This window comes from Neolamprologus brichardi, unplaced genomic scaffold, assembly GCF_056152115.1.
Source record: "Neolamprologus brichardi isolate AB-2024 unplaced genomic scaffold, ASM5615211v1 NODE_ptg000031l+_length_7269946_cov_1, whole genome shotgun sequence".
Taxonomy (NCBI): Eukaryota; Metazoa; Chordata; class Actinopteri; order Cichliformes; family Cichlidae; genus Neolamprologus; species Neolamprologus brichardi.
In genome coordinates this window covers 5,928,648-5,948,061 of record NW_028270136.1, presented here as the reverse complement: position 1 = coordinate 5,948,061, position 19,414 = coordinate 5,928,648, and the positions used below count along the sequence as shown (strand labels likewise).

At 41.2% G+C, this 19,414-nt stretch overlaps 1 protein-coding gene across 3 annotated transcripts in view; it reads left to right on the top strand.

Moving 5' to 3' along the window:
- LOC102781238 (voltage-gated potassium channel KCNC1-like) overlaps nucleotides 1-19,414 on the top strand; it is a 96,842-nt gene that overhangs the window by 63,102 nt on the left and 14,326 nt on the right. Inside the window, exon 5 of one of the 3 annotated variants that reach the window (XM_087837375.1) lies at nucleotides 17,587-19,221. The exons of the other annotated variants lie outside the window; for them this stretch is intronic. Coding sequence (XP_087693501.1) covers nucleotides 17,587-17,738 — 152 coding nt within the window. The 3' untranslated portion in view covers nucleotides 17,739-19,221. Of the gene's footprint in view, nucleotides 1-17,586; nucleotides 19,222-19,414 lie in introns of those variants that run through there. 3 annotated transcript variants of the gene reach the window in all.

Genomic DNA, 19,414 nt, shown 5'->3' with positions numbered 1-19,414 from the left:
TAATAACATAAATAAAATGTAATTTTCTCTGTAGCACTTCATGGATTCAAGCAACACGCCTTAGTTGTTTACACAAAGCATAAAGGTAAAAAAAAACAAACAATATATACAGTGTTATCTTCATTTTAGATGTCAAAAAGTATTTGCGGCTCCCAGTGTTTTCTTTTGCATGGAAATCGCGTCCAAATGGCTCTTTGGGTGTTAAAGGTTGCAGACCCCTGGTCTAGTTAGTCACTTTGGCATGAACAACATACCCAAACTGATCCCACAAGTGTTCAACAAGTTTGAGGACTGCAGGTAGGTCATTTCATTCTCTCCTTTCTGGAAGAAGAGCTCTGTTCTGCTCTGTTGGAGTGACCGTTGTCATTAGAACAGAGTTTGGCAGTGTAGCAGTATGACCCAGGTTATAGAATCTCATCTCTGCATTCATATTGCCTCCAGTTATGACAAGCCTTTTCTTACCAGTGAGGGAGAGGAGCCTCCCTCACTGTAAATGACTGCCTACTGTTCCTAACAGGGTAGTGTTTTCTTCTTGACTAGCCCACTTCATCTCCTGTGTCTGGCATTCTCTATAGTAAGTAATTTGTTCCTTAATTTGGAGATGTTTCTAGGAGTCATTTAGAGATAATGTTGTAACTTGATTTTGGAGAACACCAGCTTGAAGTTGCCTTGTGGCATGGGCCCTATCCAGATCAGTCAAACAATCCAACCGACCACTGTAGCAGGCTCCATGCACAGGTGCTGCTTATTAGGCACCTGATTGTCCAAATCTTGGGTATCAGAAGCTCAAAACAAGAGTAAATACCAGAATAAAGTGTTTGGATTTGGCAGACAAGATTTGGAAAACCTTTCATGGATGCAACCTACAAATTCAGCTGTGTTATTCAACCCAAAAATCCCTACAAATGTGGCACCATCTAAGGGGAAGCAAACAGCTTTACTAACTATATAAAATTTATGGTCAAGAAGCATAATTACAACAAAGAAATAATTGGCCAAAGACAAATGTCCTTACTTTTTGGCATAACTTAAATACATACACTACAATCCTTATAGAAGATTATTATCCGGTAAACAATACCAGAGCAAGTTTTATTGACTCTCATAAATGGCATGCAGCCTTTCAGTAGAGAATTTGAGAGTGTAGATGCTGATGCCTATGTTAGGGAAGCGAGACCTGTGACAAAATGGAAAAGAAAACTGACGTGTTACTATGGATTAAATTATTTCTTACATTTTTAAAATACATAAATTAAACAACATCTAATAAAACATCAAATGGCACAATGTTTTACTAATCTGCTAAAACTTCATCAGCTCCGTGCAGCAAAATTAGTACTGCTGCTCATTCACCTGACAGGTACAGTTCACCTACTGACCCAAGCTTATGAGTTCTTTGATGCATTGGTCCTAGCTGTGCCTAAAGTTAGCACTAGTAGGTTTAAATATCCCTATTTGTTGTGCAGACTGACAACAGTATCGGTCCTTCCCATGCCCTGACATGACTTGTCTTCCGGCAACAAGTTTTTTGTTTTTTCGTAATTCCTAGGGCTGCAAGGATTCATCAAGTAACTCAAATAACTCAGTTATAAAAAACTGTCTACATAATCTTTATTTTTGTTACTCTAATTCCGATACAAACATTTACAGGGAAAAAGCTAGTGGGACTTTTTAGTCTTAAAAATCTGGCACAATGTTTGAATTAGGCAGCATGCTGAAGGCTCGGGGCAGCTGTCATACTGTCTACCACAGTGATACCTGAAGCAGGGATGAGTCTAAAAAAGGGCATTTAAAACACCTTGATCTATTGTTGTGATTTGGCGTTGTATAAAAAAATGAATTGAATTAAATGTACAAGAATAAATTTATTTCAAAGCTTTGGTAACCTTATTTTAGATAGATTAACAAAAAATATTACATACACAAAAAACCCCCACACAAACTCTACCTCATCCAAGAGATACAGTAGCCCTACGGTCAAAACTCTTAATTGCCTCCTAGTTATGTAATAAAGCTTTCCAAGAAGAGGGCTTTTATATTTGGTGCCTTAGTTTAGTTTGTATGTATGCCTTATTTTATTTGATGTTACTGTACTTGTGATTATGTATTTATTTTTGCATTAAAGAAAATAGAAAGAGATCTCCGATGTTGTTCCTGGGATCTGCTGGAGCCACTCGCCTAGCTTGGGAGTCACCACACCGAGTGCTCCGATTACCACGGGGACCACCGCTACCTTCACTCTCCACATCTTCTTGACCTCTTCTCTGAGCCTTTAGTACTTCAGCTTCTCGTGTTCCTTCTTCCTGATGTTGCTGTCATTCAGTACCGCTACTTCTATTACTACGGCCGTCTTCTTGTGCTTATCTACCACCACTATGTCCGGTTGGTTAGTTACCACTATTTTGTCTGTCTGTATCTGGAAGTCCCACAGGATCTTAGCTTGGTCGTTCTCAATTACCCTTGGGGGCGTCTCCCATTTTGACCTTGAGAGTCTATGGAGCTTGTGCTCAGAGCTTGTTCCTGTGCTGCCATGATTAGTGCCTCTTTCTTTCAGTCCAGATTTGTCCAGCCAATGGGGGGATATCTGGATGTCAGCCACCTCCTCTATCTGCCGGTGATACATACCATGCAAGGGCCTGTCCTTCAATGATGGTTCCTCTGCTTCCTCCTCTTTTTTGGGGGGTTTCTGCTGCCTGAGGTATTCACTACACACATGGTGAGTTGTGGCCATCTTCCTGATGTACCTGTTCATTGTTTCATCCTGGACAGTGGTTCTGACATTCACCAGTCCCCGGCCTCCTTCCTTCCACTTAGCATACAGCCTCAGGGTGCTGGACTTGGGGTGATATCGGTGGCTTCTATCTCCTGCTTTGGCCAGCTTATTTTTTTTTCAGCAGGGTACCTGAGCCCAGATCTTGTTTTTCCCATCCAGCTGACTCTTCAGGACCTTTCTGACCCTCTGCAGGTACTTGGTGGTTGCAGCTTTACTAGCAGCCTCTTCATGCCTCCCATTTAACTGTGGGATTCCCAGGTACTTTCAACGGTCCTTGATGTCTGCAATGTTGCCTTCTAATAGTTTGATCCCCTCAGTTCTGACTACCTTCCCTCTCTTTGTTACCATCCAATTACACTTATCCAATCTGAACGACATTTCAACATTAAACCGGTATATCCTGGTGGTGTGGATCAGTGAATTAATGTCTCATTCACTATTGGCATACGGCTGGATGTCATCCATATAGAGGAGATGGGTTGACGAATGCGCCGTTCTGTAGTCGGTATCCGTAGCCAGTCTTGTTAATGATCTCACTGAGGGGGTTCAGGCCTATGCAGAACAGCAGTGGGGACAGAGCATCTCCTTGGTAGATCCCGCACTTGATGGTGAGTTGTGCTCGGAGTTGGCCTCTAGTGTTGTCCGCCACATCCCCATTGAGTTCCTGATGAAGGCTCTTAGGGTCCTGTTGATCTTGCACATTTCCAGGCATTCAGGATCCAGGTGTGGGGCATTGAGTCATAGGCCTTCTTGTAGTCAATCCAGGAGGTGCACAGGTGGTCAGTCTGGTCTTGCAGTCTTGGGCGACTGCTCTGTCGACCAGGAGCTGGTGTTTTGTCCCTCTGGTATTTCTGCCAAGCCCTTTCTGTGCCCCGCTCACGTATTGACCAATGTGCCTGTTTATCTTAGCCGCTATGATGCCTGACAGGAGCTTCCATGTGGTACTGAAGGAGGTTATTGCCTAGTTGGATGGTACCGAACACTTCTGGAGGTCCTCTGGGTTCAGGACTGTCTGGCCTTCAGTTAGCCATTCTGGGTGTGTCTCATCTACTATCAGCTGGTTCATTTGTGCTGCCATGTGTTCATGAAGTGGCGTCAGCTTCTATAGCCAGTAGACATGAATTATGTCGGGGCCTGGTGCTGTCCTTCATACTGGAGACCCTTTCTTTTTATATCTGCCACTGTGATGGTCACTGGACCCTGTTCCAGGAGGTGCAGTTGATCTGCTCTTAGACCCACAGGCCTCTGACCACTGTTATTATGGGTTGCGTCCTTCCCCCATATGCTCTTCCAGTACTGCATGGACAGCTTGCTGTACTTTTTAGGCATCTTCTTTGGTGCACCTGTCTGTTACTCCAATAGTTGGCTAACTTCCCTCCGTGCTACCTTGATCTTAGCCTGTAGTTTCCTTCTCCGTGGAGGGTACTGCTCCTTGTGGCTTTTCAACTTGTAGCCAAGCATCTCACTGATCACTGCTGCCATAGTGTAGATCAGTTGATTAGTCTCAGTGATGGTACAGCGCTGCATCCACATCTTCTAGTAGACCTTCACACACTTCACCTAATCTTGGTAACCGGCTATGGAGGATCCAGGTTGCCAGCTTTGCCATGATCCTGTCTTTCAAGTCAGTTTGTTTTGCACTCAATGCTTCTTCTTCCATTGTACTTGGGGCTTGGTACCCAGTCGGGTGGGGGCAGGGGGTGATATCTCCCCCTGACCTGTTGCTCCACTATTGCTGTAGCATTGTGTATGTATACTGTATGCAGTTAAACTGTTAAAACTAATGCAATTTCTAAAATGGAAACCAATGAGCAGATCATTTTAGAAGGCGTGTCAGTGTTTCTTTTGAATATTTAATATTGTTCATAAGATAAATTAATTTTGATCTGATTAATAGAATAATCAGTAGAACACTTGATTTTTAAAATAACCAAAATCCGCAGGCCTAAAACTTCCTCTACAGACTGCAATATGTGTTTGTTCAAAATTTCCCCATGTGACACTCAAAAAAACAGCATTTAATCTAAATTCATGTCAGGAGCAGCTCACACAATTTCAGCACAGTTTAACATAGTAAACATACTGCATAAGAATCAGAGCATGACTGCGGGAGTAAACGCATGTCCTGTGTACTATTTATTGTGTTTTGTGTGAGAGAGCTACACCTTCCATTTTTACACCTGCAGTGTGTTGATTGATACCAAAACAGGTGATTAGTGGGCCTGAAAGGTAGAAGCATGCTGCTGTTGTTATTTTGTTGTTGTGATGTTACTGTCTCCTTCCCCAGGTTGTATAAAGTCTTGTACTTGTTTGTGGGCTCATAGTGATCTGTGTCACACTATCATCTGTCTGTTTGTCTTTTTCTCTATTTGTTTCTGTTTTTTCTATTTTACATCCATCCTTTTTTCTCCGTCTGCCTGTATTCTGTGTGTAGTTGTCTTCCCCTCCTCCTACTCCTCTTCTTCCTCCTTCTCCTCTCACTCTGGTACTTACAGATAAGGGGAGGGTGCCACAAGTCCCATTTGTTCTGCTTTATGTTTTTACCAAACTTTATGATTTGATTTGCAGACGCTACAGCGTAGTCACAATCAATAAAATATGTCTTCAGTGACAATAAACCATAATTCTGCACAAAAGTACTCAATATGTAAAGACATTAATTTCTTGAAAAAGTACCAGAGTGAAAATAGCTGCTGTGTACTGGTTGACTCATTATTCTACCAGGCTAGTGACACATGGATGCCAACCGGGTGGTTGGTTGGTTTCCCTTGTCCTGTCCTGTGAAACTAAGCTCAGATTAGTATGACAGCACAGCCTGCAGAGACTACAGTGGGAGATGCTTGTTTGATAATTTACTTGTTTGCAGATTATTGGATCCCTCAGAAAACACCTTTGGACATAGATTACACAAACAGGTTTGAAAAAGTTTGTGTTGTTGTTTTACAGTTGCTGAGCCACTCGAACTCTCTAACAGGCTGAGCTGAAACACTGACTGCTGGCGTGCTTCGAAGGGCCACATTACCTAACGAGACAGTGATTAACACCAAGACACAAATTTGTAGCTTCTAGAGAAATGAGCAGGCAGGCAGTTAAGAAAGACAGACAAACCTCGGACCCTAAAAATAATGCATGCTCCAATATTCAGGTAAGTATAAGAACAACTTCGAAGGGCTTTGGAAAAAATTAGCCTCTGTGCTTTGTCCTTTCTAGCCTTTTTACAATGCAGCTTATTAAGATCTTTGGCAAGAGAAACACAGTTGCACACATTTCAAAATATGTGCAACTGTGTTGCTAAGCTTTTGTCCTTAAAGTGCCTCCAGAAGTCTCTTTTAATGCCTTTACAACAGTCCTTCCTTTTTTCCCTGCCTCTTTCCTGCTGACATTATTGGGATTTATTGCCATCCTTAATATTAAAAAAGTCATTTAATCCAAAACAATTGGCTCTGTGGTTGTGATGTGTGGGAAGAACGGAAGACATTCTGAAATGGCAGCAAAGACCCCCCCCCCCAACCCTCGTCATGAATGACTATTTATCTGTATCCCTCCACTTTTTTCTTGTTGGCCAACTAGACCAAAGGAAACGATGTTCAGAGGAACGACGGGACTTGGTGCAGCAAAGCAATTTGGGTTAAGGCTCCATGATTGACTCTTGGTAATCTAACTACAAAATGCAAGTTTGGCCATTTCAGTGAATTTCAGTGAAATTGTAGTCTTAGTTTCTGGTTCTCAGCTGAAAGGAGTGGCACCTGGTTTTTGCTGCTTGGAAGCATGCCTTATTGTGCATTCAGAGGTGCTTTTCTGCATATATTAGTTGTGATGAGAGGTTATTTAAGTTCCAGCTGCCGTCCTTTCAGTTCAAAGCAGTCTGGCAATTCTCTGACCTTGAGCATCAACAAAGCAGAGAGCTCAGAGAACTGCCCTTTGATTTCAGCTTTTCACACTCTGTAAACCCTAGAGATGTTGTGTTGCGCTGTGCGATGCCATTACATTAGCAGGAATGGTCAGATCAACCCATTTAAGACACTTTAATCACCTTTCTTCCCTGTTCTGATGTTTGGTTTGAACTTCAGCAGATCAGTTTGACTTGTCTATTTGCCTAAATGCATGGTGTTGCTACCATGTGTTAACGAGATATTTACATTAATGAGAAATCAACATTTGTACCTAATAAACTGGATGATCGTCATATTCTTGCAAATAGGTAGGTTGGCATGTCGGCAAATAAACACATTGGAAAGAGTCACCAAAGTGACCAAATCTTAATTCTACCATAAGTAACACAACAACACAACGTGTTCAAAATAAGAACTCATGAACAATTTTAAAAGCATTTTAATTTAAAACACCACGACACTGTCTCTCTACCACTATACAGCCTCGTAAACTTTCTCAGTTTCAGTTCAAACCAGGAAACTAAATTATAGAAAAGAAACAAGGTGCAAAAGAGAAAAAACGGAAAAAAAAACGATGCAATGATTACACCAGTCAAAATATTTTGCTGTGGAAACCCATCATACGTAGCAGACATCGTTAGCATGCCTTGCTTTAGCAGATATAATGTCTTAATGTCTAAAACGAATATTGAATCAATTAGCCATGATTAGCTTGATCATTACTAAGAACAGCTTTGGTCCAGTATGCAAACTAATGGGTAAATAAACTGATGGCTTCCTTTCATTTTTGTGCTTCCTCACTTCTTCCCAGTGATTTTATTTCAGTGAAATATTGTCAGCTGCATTAACTGTTGTGTGTTCTGTTATTTTACTGATTACTGTCTGTTATTGTTCTGCATGTTCTTTATATCTTTGTGTTTTTCATCTCTATTGTCTTAAAGTATGCCTCTGTGCTCACACGGCTTTTGTCTCACTGCTAAGGTCATCTTCTCTGTCATCACCTCTCAGTCAGCTAGTCACAAGTCATATACATTAGTACATACATGTTACATGTATGCAGCATGTTCTATCTTTGTATTTAATACAAATATGGTTTCCTAACAACCACACATCCACATGTGCTCGTGCTCTTCAAACATGTATGTTAATCAATATTTATTTTTTCATTTTGAACCTTTTTTAAACAGCTATACAATGAAATACATGTTGACATGTTTGTTTGTTTTGGTTTGTTTGTTTGATTTTTTTTTTTTGGGGGGGGGGGGCACTTATATATTTTACTTGGTTGTTTCCCAATGTGTACTCTTCCTCAACCCCAAAGTCTTTCCTTTCCCTGTTCCTCAAACCTTCCGCCCCCCTTTCCACCATCACATGCTTTCCCCTCATTTTCGTGTTCATGCTCTGTTCTTTGCCTTACTCGAGCCTCATTAGTCCAGTTCAACCATCATCATCAAACTCTGCTATCCTCACAGTTGAAAATAAAACATGTATGTATGTTGTATATATATTTTTAGGAGTCTCATGGGATGGCTGTCAGTTTGAAAACACAATGGCTAGCTCAGTAAGCAAAAACAGCCACACTGTCGTACTGGTTTATCTACTGACTGGGAACTTTTAGGTCTAATATTAGTATGCACATTACAGACCAGGAATATGTAACAGGGCTCAAAAAATAAACTCTTTAACATCCACATGACTCTTAAAAAATAGATTAAAGCTTGGAAGTAATTTGATTTTTTCACTCTTACAGGGGAAATAGCAGAATGTATTGTAAGATGTGTTGTACTCAAGTGGCAGAGTTGCCTTCAAAATGTAAGTGAGATGCATGTTTAATTACCAGTTCAGAGTAATCTGTCAGTTGTAAAATGTGAAACTGGTTAGGTAACGTAAAGCTAGGGATGATCCTAAAAATCCGAATATATTCATTTTCCTTTTAGGGTTTGCAGTTTAGTTAACACAGAGCACTTACAGCTACCAACAGTTCCCATTATGACACCCACTTCAAAGTGTCATAATGGATCATTTTAAAACTTAACGTGAGTGTATAAAACACTAAATCCTTGTACAGTTGTAACCAAAACGAGAAACTAAGTTTTGAGACCAAAACTGTTTTTCAGGTGTAAGTAAACATAAAAAGTAATAGAATAATAAGATGGCTATGAAAACGTATTTAGCGTGTTCCATTTCTTTCACTGCACTCAATCACCCCTTCCTCCTTTTCTTGCCATCCCAAGTACCTCCCCTCTTTCCGTTTCCCTCCCCTCCTCCTTTATGTCTTGTCATCTCATTCTAACACTGGTGTATCATCCCATTCTCAGGCTATCCTCCTCAGTCTCTCCCCCTCCGTTGTGTTTCTAAAGTCTGATTGAATTGAGGTATGTACAGCAAGTCACCATGACAGCACTGCTAACATTGCTAATGTAAGCCCATGTTTATTTGCTTGCTTAGTATTTAAAGAAAAATAATACTAATAATACTGTTGGTGGGCCAGACATATAGCAGAATAACCATAGTTTTTATTATTATTATATTATTATTATTGTTATTGGTCCTCAATAGCCTCAAAGTTTCAAGCTAGCTTACTTTAACAGCTATATACCTGTAGGCCCAGTTTAGACTTGGTTTAACTGGTAAACAATCAGCTAAACTTAGTCAAATGTGATCATGGCATGATTTCACATTATTTAACCCAGGTAGTTCCTGCCTGTGGACCAGTGGCTAGTTAGCCAGGGAAGATGACAGGCCGTAACACGAAACAAGTTCACCATACCCAGGATAGCCTTTCAATATGCTTCGCTTTACATAGTCAGGCTAACACGTCACACAAGCATGGATATCAGCTCAGAAATGATTTAGCACCAGTTATCACAGAGAACTGACTTTAATACTGAAAACCCAGGGTTAACACTGAAGTTAATAAGACCAGTAATTCCATCGTGTCTGGATAAACAACCCAATGTCACGGCAAAGCAATATCCTTGCAACTATCACGATTTGCCTCCCATAAGCATAAATGGACATGCAGGCTTAAGTTGCAATAAGGTGAATGCCTGCAAAGGGAGATGTTTTTTATATGCTTATAAATATATATTGGAGTTAGATATTTGTGACCTCCCTTTCTGGTTATTGTATAAAACCTCCCCGTGTTCTGAGCACTGTGTTTTCTAATAAATACATAAAATGCTTATCAATTAGAAGCCACGTCTGTCCGTGCGCTCCACATGTTGGGGAGAATGGGGCAACTTGAGCCAGTTTTTAATTGATGATTAAGTCTTTTTATTTTAAACAATAATTATATAAACACTAGATTGTTGTGTTCCCATGGAAATGAAAATTATGCTGCCAACAAGCTGATTTTCATGGTTTTCAAGAGCGAACAGAAAGATGAGCTTTCCCATCTAGCTATTCCACCAGCTGTGATTGGTATTGGAAACTTTCACAACATCTCTCTTTGACAGGTTTCTTCATTCATTGGTTACTCCAGCTAGGCTCTCTTCAAGAATCTTGCCTCAAGTTCATCTTCTGAAACCTCAAAAAGTAATCAATATATTGATATATTTTAGATTACACTCTACCAGCAATTTGACCACTTGATTCTTCTGGACTTTTATCATACATGCAGTTGTCTTGGCCAACATTTGTGTCGCTGTCAGCTGAGCGACTTTCCTCCTTGGTTGTTTGCTATCTACATGTTCTCCGCCTTTCACAGTTTGTTTTCAAGAGGCTTTTTTGTACACTAAAACTCGAGTCAAGTTTAAGTCAAGATTTTTGTTTTGACTGTACATCTTATCTTCCCACTTTTGGGAGTGGAATTATGTGCTTTTGTGACACATGACGTGTTGTGCTTGAAGAATTTCCAGGTGCCTCACAGGCTGGCTCTCCTGCACTGTGGACATTTCATTGTGAATGTTACAGATGATTGCATTACATTGTTCTACTTTATCATGCCAGAGACATTTTTAATTACTTTCCACATATTCTCACATATTTAGCAATAGGAACACACATTTTCTGATGCCATTGCTAAATTACATTGCCAATGACATCTCTTATTATAAAAGACAGCAAGGTGTGATTACTCAGTGATATCACAGCAGGTAAAAACATTAAGGTCATTTGATAACCGCCACTATATTATATATTATAAAACAAGATGCCCTAGCTTCAAAGGCTTTGAAAAACACCACCACGACAAATAGTGGAAGATCTGCAGTGCAAACTGCAGTTAGACTCTCATTATGGAGGCTCAGCATCTTTCAGCTAGCGGTGCTATATGAGTGCTATGGTAGAAGCTGGCACTGAATTTTGATTGTCTTAAAATTTGTAAGCAATACACAACAATAGATTTTGCCTTTCTTCTTCTATTAATAGGTCAGATTTTGGTCATACACACTGCTGCTCATGATCAGAATCATTTGTAAAACAGAAGACAATCTTATGATAGCTGTCTTTATCAGGAAGCCATTTAAATCAATTATATAGCACCAAATCACGACAAGAGTCGCCTTGAGGCAATTACAGGTTGCTTTAGGTTATTGATTCCAGTTATTCAGTTCTCTGTTGCTTCTTTGTGTATGAGAGGAGCAGTGCTGCTGTTTTAGAGGGAGGTGAAATAATTATTTGATCCCTTGTTGAATATTGAATTTTGGTCACTTAGACATGAATAGTGTCATTTTAATGGACAGAATGTCAACCAAAAATCCAGAAAAAAACTCATTATATAAAAGTTAGAAATTGATTTGCATACCACTAAGTGAAATAGATATTTAATCCCCAAGCAAAACATAACTATGTACTTGATGATTTAGTACCTTCGTTGGCAGTGGTAAGGCATTTATTTTAGTTTGAAAGCAACTCTCTATATCCTTTAGATTTCTTGACTGCCACTTGAACCTGAAGTGTCAGCCATCTCTCTAGAATTGAGTTCTAGAGACTGACTAGACCACTTAATGACCTGAATATGCTTCTTCTCTAGTCCTTTACTTTTTTCTTCACCTTCGAAGTATGTTTTGGGTCATTGTCATTCTACAAGACCAATCCAAACCTATTTTCAGTGTTCTGGCAGCAAGATTTCAGTCCATCAGAGCTTAGTGTGTTACTAGTGGTGTTCATGGTGACTGTGGTCCCAGTTGCCCTCAGATCATTAACAAGAAACCTCCACCTTTCTTATGATCATCCTAACCCCCCGAAGCAAGATTTTCCATGGAGCTTGAGACTAAGGGTGATCGATTCACTTTATATTTTATCCACTTCTAAATTTCTGAATGCACTAACAGTTGTCATCATCGCACTAAGCTTCTTGCTGATGGTCTTGTAAGCCATCCCAGCCTTGTGCATGTCCCACATACATGTTGTCGCTGACGTCCTTTGATAGGTCTTTGGCCTTGCACATAGCGTGGAGATGCTGGAATGGAAGGAATTCATTCTCTGGATAGATGTCCTAGTACACACAACAAGTTGAGATCAGGACTACCGACTGACTGATTATTTATTGACTAACTGGCTGACTGATTTTTAGTTGATTTTCTGTCTCCCTCCATTAAAATGAAACTACCACAAAAACCTGGGGCTGTGCATTTCTTTGTAAGTGAGCAAACTAACAAATTTGGAGACTCAAATAATTATTTCCCCACCACATTTGTTGTAGGAGTTGATCTGATGTCTCACAGAAAACCTGGTCAGAAGTCAAATAGACTCATCATGGGCATGGATGTCATGGTACATTTGGCCTTTTAATGATAACTTAAAAGACAATAATTGGGTGCATGGACCCAGCTTTTAAGTGTGTCTTCAAATTTTCAATAAGATTGAAGACTGTTTTGTTGAAAAACCCAATGATTTCCATATTTTAATCATTTATCTGGTGATTTTAAGAGCAGTTAAAAGACCTGGAGGTAGTTCATCTGATCAGAAAACTTTTCTCTAGAAGGCAGACTATGGTTATGGTTGTGGTGTCCATGTATGCACCCTGCTGTTATGTGCTGGATTGTTTCATTGACATCTTACACGGCCTGCAACTGGGGTCGTGCCTGGTGTGATAGACCCCAGCTTCTATGGATCTTGTACTCAGAGCATGTTCCTGTGCTGCCATGGTTAGTGCCTCTGGACTGTCCTTCAGTCCAGATTTGTCCAGCCACTGGTAGGACTTCAGGATGTCAGCCCCTTCCTCTATCTGCCAGTGGTACATACTGTGCAGGGGCCTGTCCTTCCATGGTGGCTCCCCATCCTCCCCCTCTTCTTTCTTGGGTTGCTGCTGCCTGAGGTATTCACTAAGCACATGGTCAGTTGTGGCCATCTTACTGATGTACTCATCAGGATGCTTGTTTTCTCCTCCTGGACTGTGGTGCTGACACTCACCAGTCCCCGGCCTCCTTCCTTTCGCTTAGCGTACAGCTTCAGGGTGCTGGACTTGGTGGTTGAATGGTAAGAAGCTTCCTTGTCTTGATGTCAGTTGCTTCTATCTCCTCCGCCAGTTTATAATCCCAGCAAGGTGCCTGATCACCGGTAGGGCGTAGGTGTTGATAGCCCAGATCTTGTTCTTCCCGTTCAGCTAACTCTTCAGGACTTGTCTGACCCTCTGCACTGTCCTCAGTGTCTTCAGTGTTGCCTTCTGGTAGTGCAATCCAGTCAGTTTTGACTGCCTTCCCTCCAACAATCCCTCCGACTACACTTCTTCAGTTCGACTTGTACAACTGGCATGAAGTTGGTCTCCAGTGGTGTATGCCACATCCCCTTTGAGCTCCCGATGAACTCTTTTGGGATCTTGATCTTGTATAGTTCTAGGCATTCCAGGATTCAGGTATGGGGCATTGAGCCATAGCTTGGTCATTCTGGTCTTGCAATCTCAAGCAACTGTTCTGTCTACCAGCAGCTGGTGTTTTGCCCTTCTGGTATACCTATTCCTTTCTGTGGCCCGCTCATGTATTGAGCCATGCGCCTGTTCATCTTAGTCACTATGATGCCTTCCATGTGGTGCTGAGGCAGGTTATTGGCTTGTAGTTGGATGGGACCAGTCCCTTCTGGGGATCCTTGGGGATCAGGACTGTCCGGTCTTCAGTTATCCATTCTGGGTGTCTCATCTACTAGCAGCTGGTTCATTTGTTCTACCATGTGCTCATGGAGTGCACTCAGCTTCTTCAGCCAGTAGGTGTGAATGATGGTTACTGGAGCCTGTTCAGGGAGGTCGCTGTGATTGCTATAAGCATTGCCTTTATGGGTTGCAGCCTTCTCCCATATACTCTTTCACTATTGCTCTGTCTCGATCCTTGGTGGTGCTGTTCTTTTATTTAAGTAGAGGAAAAGCCACTGTGTTGATTAAGAATGGTTTTGACTATACGCACACAGCCAGCCGGGTTAAAAAATTGGTATGGTGGGATTACATCATACTATAATCAATTACGTTATAAGTAGGTGAATTGTGTGACCCAACACAAAGCCTACGGTGAGCCTGTGGTGAGTCTGTAGAAATTTAGAAATAGTGCTGCCTTTGCATAGTGTGTCCTGAGATCACAGATATCTCTTAATACTTAAATGTCACTCTCAATACATATCACAGACGAAATTGTTTAGAAAACAAAACAACATTGTACGGGACTGAAAGAAATAATGTTTATTTACTTTGTAAAAGCAAAAAAAAAAGAAGGAAAAAAATTCATATTAAAAAATGACCTACCACTTGTGTTTTGATTACTTGCAGTGTCAGGAATATTTAGAGTTCATCTGCAAATATTGACACGTTAACTCACAATACTACTACTAATAATAATAGTGAACATTGTGAACAATAGAATATGCAAAATGTCATTATTCATGCATCCATCCATTTTTTCTGCTTATCTGGGGCCTGGTTGCCTAACCCAGGATGCCTAGACCTCCCACTCCCCATCCAGCTTGTTAAGATTGTCCAGTGGAACATTGCATTCCCAGGCCAGCCAAGAGATGTAATCTCTGTGTAGTGTTCTGCTTACACAATTAAAATCACCTTTTCCCTCCTGTATCTGACATTCGACTAATGGTCAAACTCTCCTCTCCAGTACCCTAGCATAGATCTTTCCAGAGAGGCTAAGGAGTGTGATCCCCCTGTATTGGAGCACATCCTCTTGTACCCCTTCTTAAACATGGGGACCCCCACCCCGACCTGCTAGTCCAGAGGCAGCACCACAGATCTCCACACAACATTGTAGAGGTGTGTCAACTGGGACAGCCCTACAACATCCAGAACCTTTAGGAAGTTGGTGTTTAACTGCCTCAGAGACCTTGCTACCTGTGATGGATGATTCATCCACCTCGTGTCTAGGCTCTGCTTCCTCTACAGAAGATGTGTCAGTAGGACTAAGGAGGTCCTCGGCGTATTCTTCCACAGTCCAACTATGTCCTCAGGTGAAGTCAGCAACAGCCCACCCACACTAAAAACCACAAGAATAGCACACTGCTTTCCCCTGCTGAGTCATCTGACGGTTTGCCAGAATCCCTTTGAGGCAGTTTCATGGCCTCACCAAACTCACCAAACTCCTCCCATACCCTAATTTTGGCGTCAGCTACCTCACAGGCCACATTCTGCTTGGTCTGTTTGTACCCATCAGCTGCTTCTGAAGTTACAGAAGCTGGAAGGACTCCTTCTTCAGCTTGATTGTGTCCTTCACCTCCTGTGTCCACCATCTGTTTCCGGGCTTACCACCATGACAGGCACTTTGCAGCTGCAGCTCCTTCCGGCAGCTTCAGCAATGGAGGTGCAGACTCAATGTCCCCAACCTCCCTCAAAATGCTGTTGAAGTTCTGCTGGAAGTGGGAGTTAAAGCTGGGAACACCTAGCAAAAGCTTGCAATATATTTAGGGGTTCTGGGTCTGTCCAGCATCTTTTCCCACAACTTGATCCAACTCAATATCACTTGATGATCAGTTGACAGATCAGCTCCTCTCTTCAACTAATGTGTCCAAAATGCAGACGCAATGATACGATTACAAAGAGATCATTGACCTGCGACCTAGGGTTCCTGGTCCCACGTGCCCTTATAGACATCCTTATTTTCAAACATGGTGTTCATTAAAAAACTGTTATTTGTACATATTTCTGTGTAAGTTCTCAGTCATCCAAGTCATGGTAATCTAAGGAGCGTGGAAAGAAAAGCGTCTGGACTTCTTTAAGTTTCTTGAAGACGTTTCACCTCTCATCTGAGAAGCTTCTTCTGTTCTAAGACAAAATGGTGGAGAGAACAAGGTATTTAAGCCCTAGTGGAAGTTATCCCTCAAGAAGGTAATTGACCCAATATTGATCATGTGTCTTGTCACATGAACCAATGTGTGAAAAAGGGTGTGGGTCATTATCAGCACAGGTTTCAGGTGAAGGCACCTGAAAGCTGACTAGAAGGCCATTCCTCCTAGTCATGTCCCTCCAGGTCTCGCTGTCATTGCCAATGTGAGCACTGAAGTCACCCACAAGGACAACAAAGTCACCCAGTACAGCATGCTCAAGCACCCCACACAGCAACTCCACAGCTTCTCACCAATGGCAACTCCAGACTAGAACAAAGTCCAGCCACTCTCCAGGAGACTGTTTTCAGAACCTAAGCTGTGCGTTGAGTTGAGCCCAACTATACCTAGTCATTATACCTCACACACTAGCTCAGACTCGAAGGATTCCCAGCCTTGATAACCAGCCTCGATAGCTAGCCACCTGGCACAATGCACCCGATCCCTATGGCGTCTCCTTTGGGTGGTGGGCCTACCAGAGGGTAGGATGGGATCACACAAAACCCTCCACCATGGTAAGGCGGTGATTCACAGAGGTGAAAATTCAATGTCTCTCCACATAAATATTAAATTAATTAAAATTAAGTGTGCCTACTCCTTATACACCTCTGAACTCCTTTCAACACAGCTTCTATTTTAGATTGCTCCAGAGAATTTTGTGCTGATCACTCCAGCCTTGATCTGAAACTTCACTACAGACATAAAAGCAAACATCTAGTTCTGTAACCTCATTTTCATGGCCAGAGACATTACTGCTAACTCATACCAATGTGATCTTATGTCATCACCCAACACACTTGCCAGACTGCTTGTGATGTTGTTTTTTTTATTCAAAATTAACTTCAGCTAGAAAGGTTTAGACACACTTTAAAAAGAAACCATTAAATAACATAGATGAGATCAGCTTAAAACTAGCAGTATACTTTGAACCTGAACTCACAAAGGATTTTGCCTGACGGATTCACTGTTAACAGCAGTTTATCACCAGTAGACTGGCTAAAACCCCTGGAAACTGAGATCCAGATGTTTTTAAACACAGTGGTGGACTATATGTATATTTGATTGTGGTCAGCTTCAGATGATTTACCTAAACGAGCTGCTCCGAATTTCCCAAAATGATCAAACAGCTAAGCCTTGCAGTGATTTTTGTTCCTGAATACAATGTGTTACCACCTGTGTACTGCAAAGCATGCGCGCATATACAAATGCTGTGTGTTTGCATCAAAGAGCCTTGTCTACTTCCACTGGACTAATTCCCTCTGTAGGTATAGATATTTTGGCCAATGACAGTTAATTTTTGTAACACATATTCCTGTTTTGTCTTGTCTGTGTCTGTCTGTGTCTGTCTGTCCATCTGTTTGTCTCTCCATTCATCTGTCTGTTTTTTTGTTTTCCCAAAAATCCTCCTTTGGCCTATAAAATGTTCCCTATTTTCTGATGTTTTCCTTTTATACTATTATTTGTTTCATTTACAAATTCTTGTCACTGTAAAAAATGGTTGATATGTTCTATATATGATGTGCAATGCTCTCATAACATTTATTAATATAAATCTTGGCAATATTTTCTACCATTCCATCTATCTGCCTCATCATAAAAATGCTCATGTTTTCATATCTTATTATGACTGACCCTTCATAACCTTTACCTGTGCATGCCATCCTCATGTAGCCACAGGTTATGAGAAGTCACGTAGCCTCAATAACATCTCTGGGATGTCAGGCGTCCCGCTGCGCCTCACTCCCATCACCAATTCCACCTTTGAACCCTTTGAGCCGCCTGGCCTCAGGCGATGTCATTCACCCATCCCTTCAATCTTGTAGCATAGCCCACAGATAGCCACCAGATTTAACAACAGCAGCAGCAACAGTAACATCTAGAAAGATTTTTTTGTCTGATTATTTGTTTTTGCTTTTTTTGCATGGAAAAAAAAGCCTACACACAGGAATTACAGTTTTTCCAGGCCGCTCTGTCATTCTGCATTCATGCCCTGTGTTTTGTTCTTGATCTGAAACAACAATAAATGCAAGTTCATGGAGCCCCTAGAGGCCCCATTTAATCATTTCAAGAAAGATTAGCTGAACCTTACTGAAATAAATGTGGCAAATTTGCCTTACTAACATGAATAGAGTTTAGTTTACAGTAGAATAATAGAAGAGTTAGTTTACCTCTAGTTTTTCCTGTGCTATGCCTTGCCTGTACTTCAACTGCACTTGTACATCAACACTTTAACCTTGGCACCTAAGAGGAGTTAGAAATCTTCTAATATGAAGCCTAAGAATGCATACAGTGACACACAGACACCAACATATTACAGCAGCATGTGTGTTTTTACTCCAGAATAAGAATATACACTAGCCTATAAGTGACTTAGAAGCAAACGTATTTTGTATTTAAATGCCCCTTACTGTAGCTCCTCTGCAACTTAAAGCTGAAAGTCATGTTTGCTGTAGAAGGTGATGTGCTAACACATCATCAACCATTTAATATAGCCGAAAAGAGACAGGCTCCCATATATGTCAACTCCAACACCAGCTTCTGAGCCCTTGTGCCCTTTCTCCTGCTTCCTGGTAATTAATATAGAAGGACCTGTTAGTATGGTGGACAAAGTCCTGTGGTTTTTCATTTGTCCCTACCAGTAAGGAGTTATAATGTACAGACATAATGTATTTTCCCATAACAGAATTGTACATTATGCTGATTTAACCATGCAAGCACTATTGTGCAGTCAAGCTAGTTACAAACTCATTATACATAATAAATGTAGGACAAACATTATAGAAAGTTTTACACAGCTAAAAGTACAAAGCAGCAGGGACAAGGACAAGGGATAAGTGCTCCCTGTGGTCTTTACACACACACATATATAGATATATATAAATATATCATTGGGCAATATGATCTTATTACATCTGCTTGAGCCATCAGAGATGATCACTTTCTTGTTTCTTTGTCTTTGTTAACTACTTTCAAAAAGAAAACTACAAGGAAAGCTTCTTCCCCAGACTGGGGTCAACGAATTGACAGGACTGTAAGCTAATTGTCCCCTTGCATCACCACAAAATGCATGGTCTCATGTTTATGTGTAGATAAAAAGAAACACATTGAAGCAGTGACTTTTAGTTTGTAGGGGTTAACCCTGACCACAGTGAAGACATGAACTTACTGGAAGAAAGAAAAGAAATCTTCCAACTAGCTGTTTCTTTCCTTTCTCTGTATGTGGAAAAATGTCCTGCGATAGACTAGCCACCTTTCCGGGGTATTCCCTGCCTCTCTCCCTGTGACAGCTGGAAAAGACTGCAGCACCCCTGATGCTTAGGAAAATAGCTGGATGGATTTATCTATAAAAGCTCCAGACATTGCAGCTGCACCTGAGAGTTTGAAGCATAGTTTTCGTTAGGCTTATGTTCACCAGACCACCACCATCACTGCTGCTGCACCATCACTACTATCACTGACTCTAATGTGGCCAGTGGCAAAATTTTTAGTTTTCTCCCCA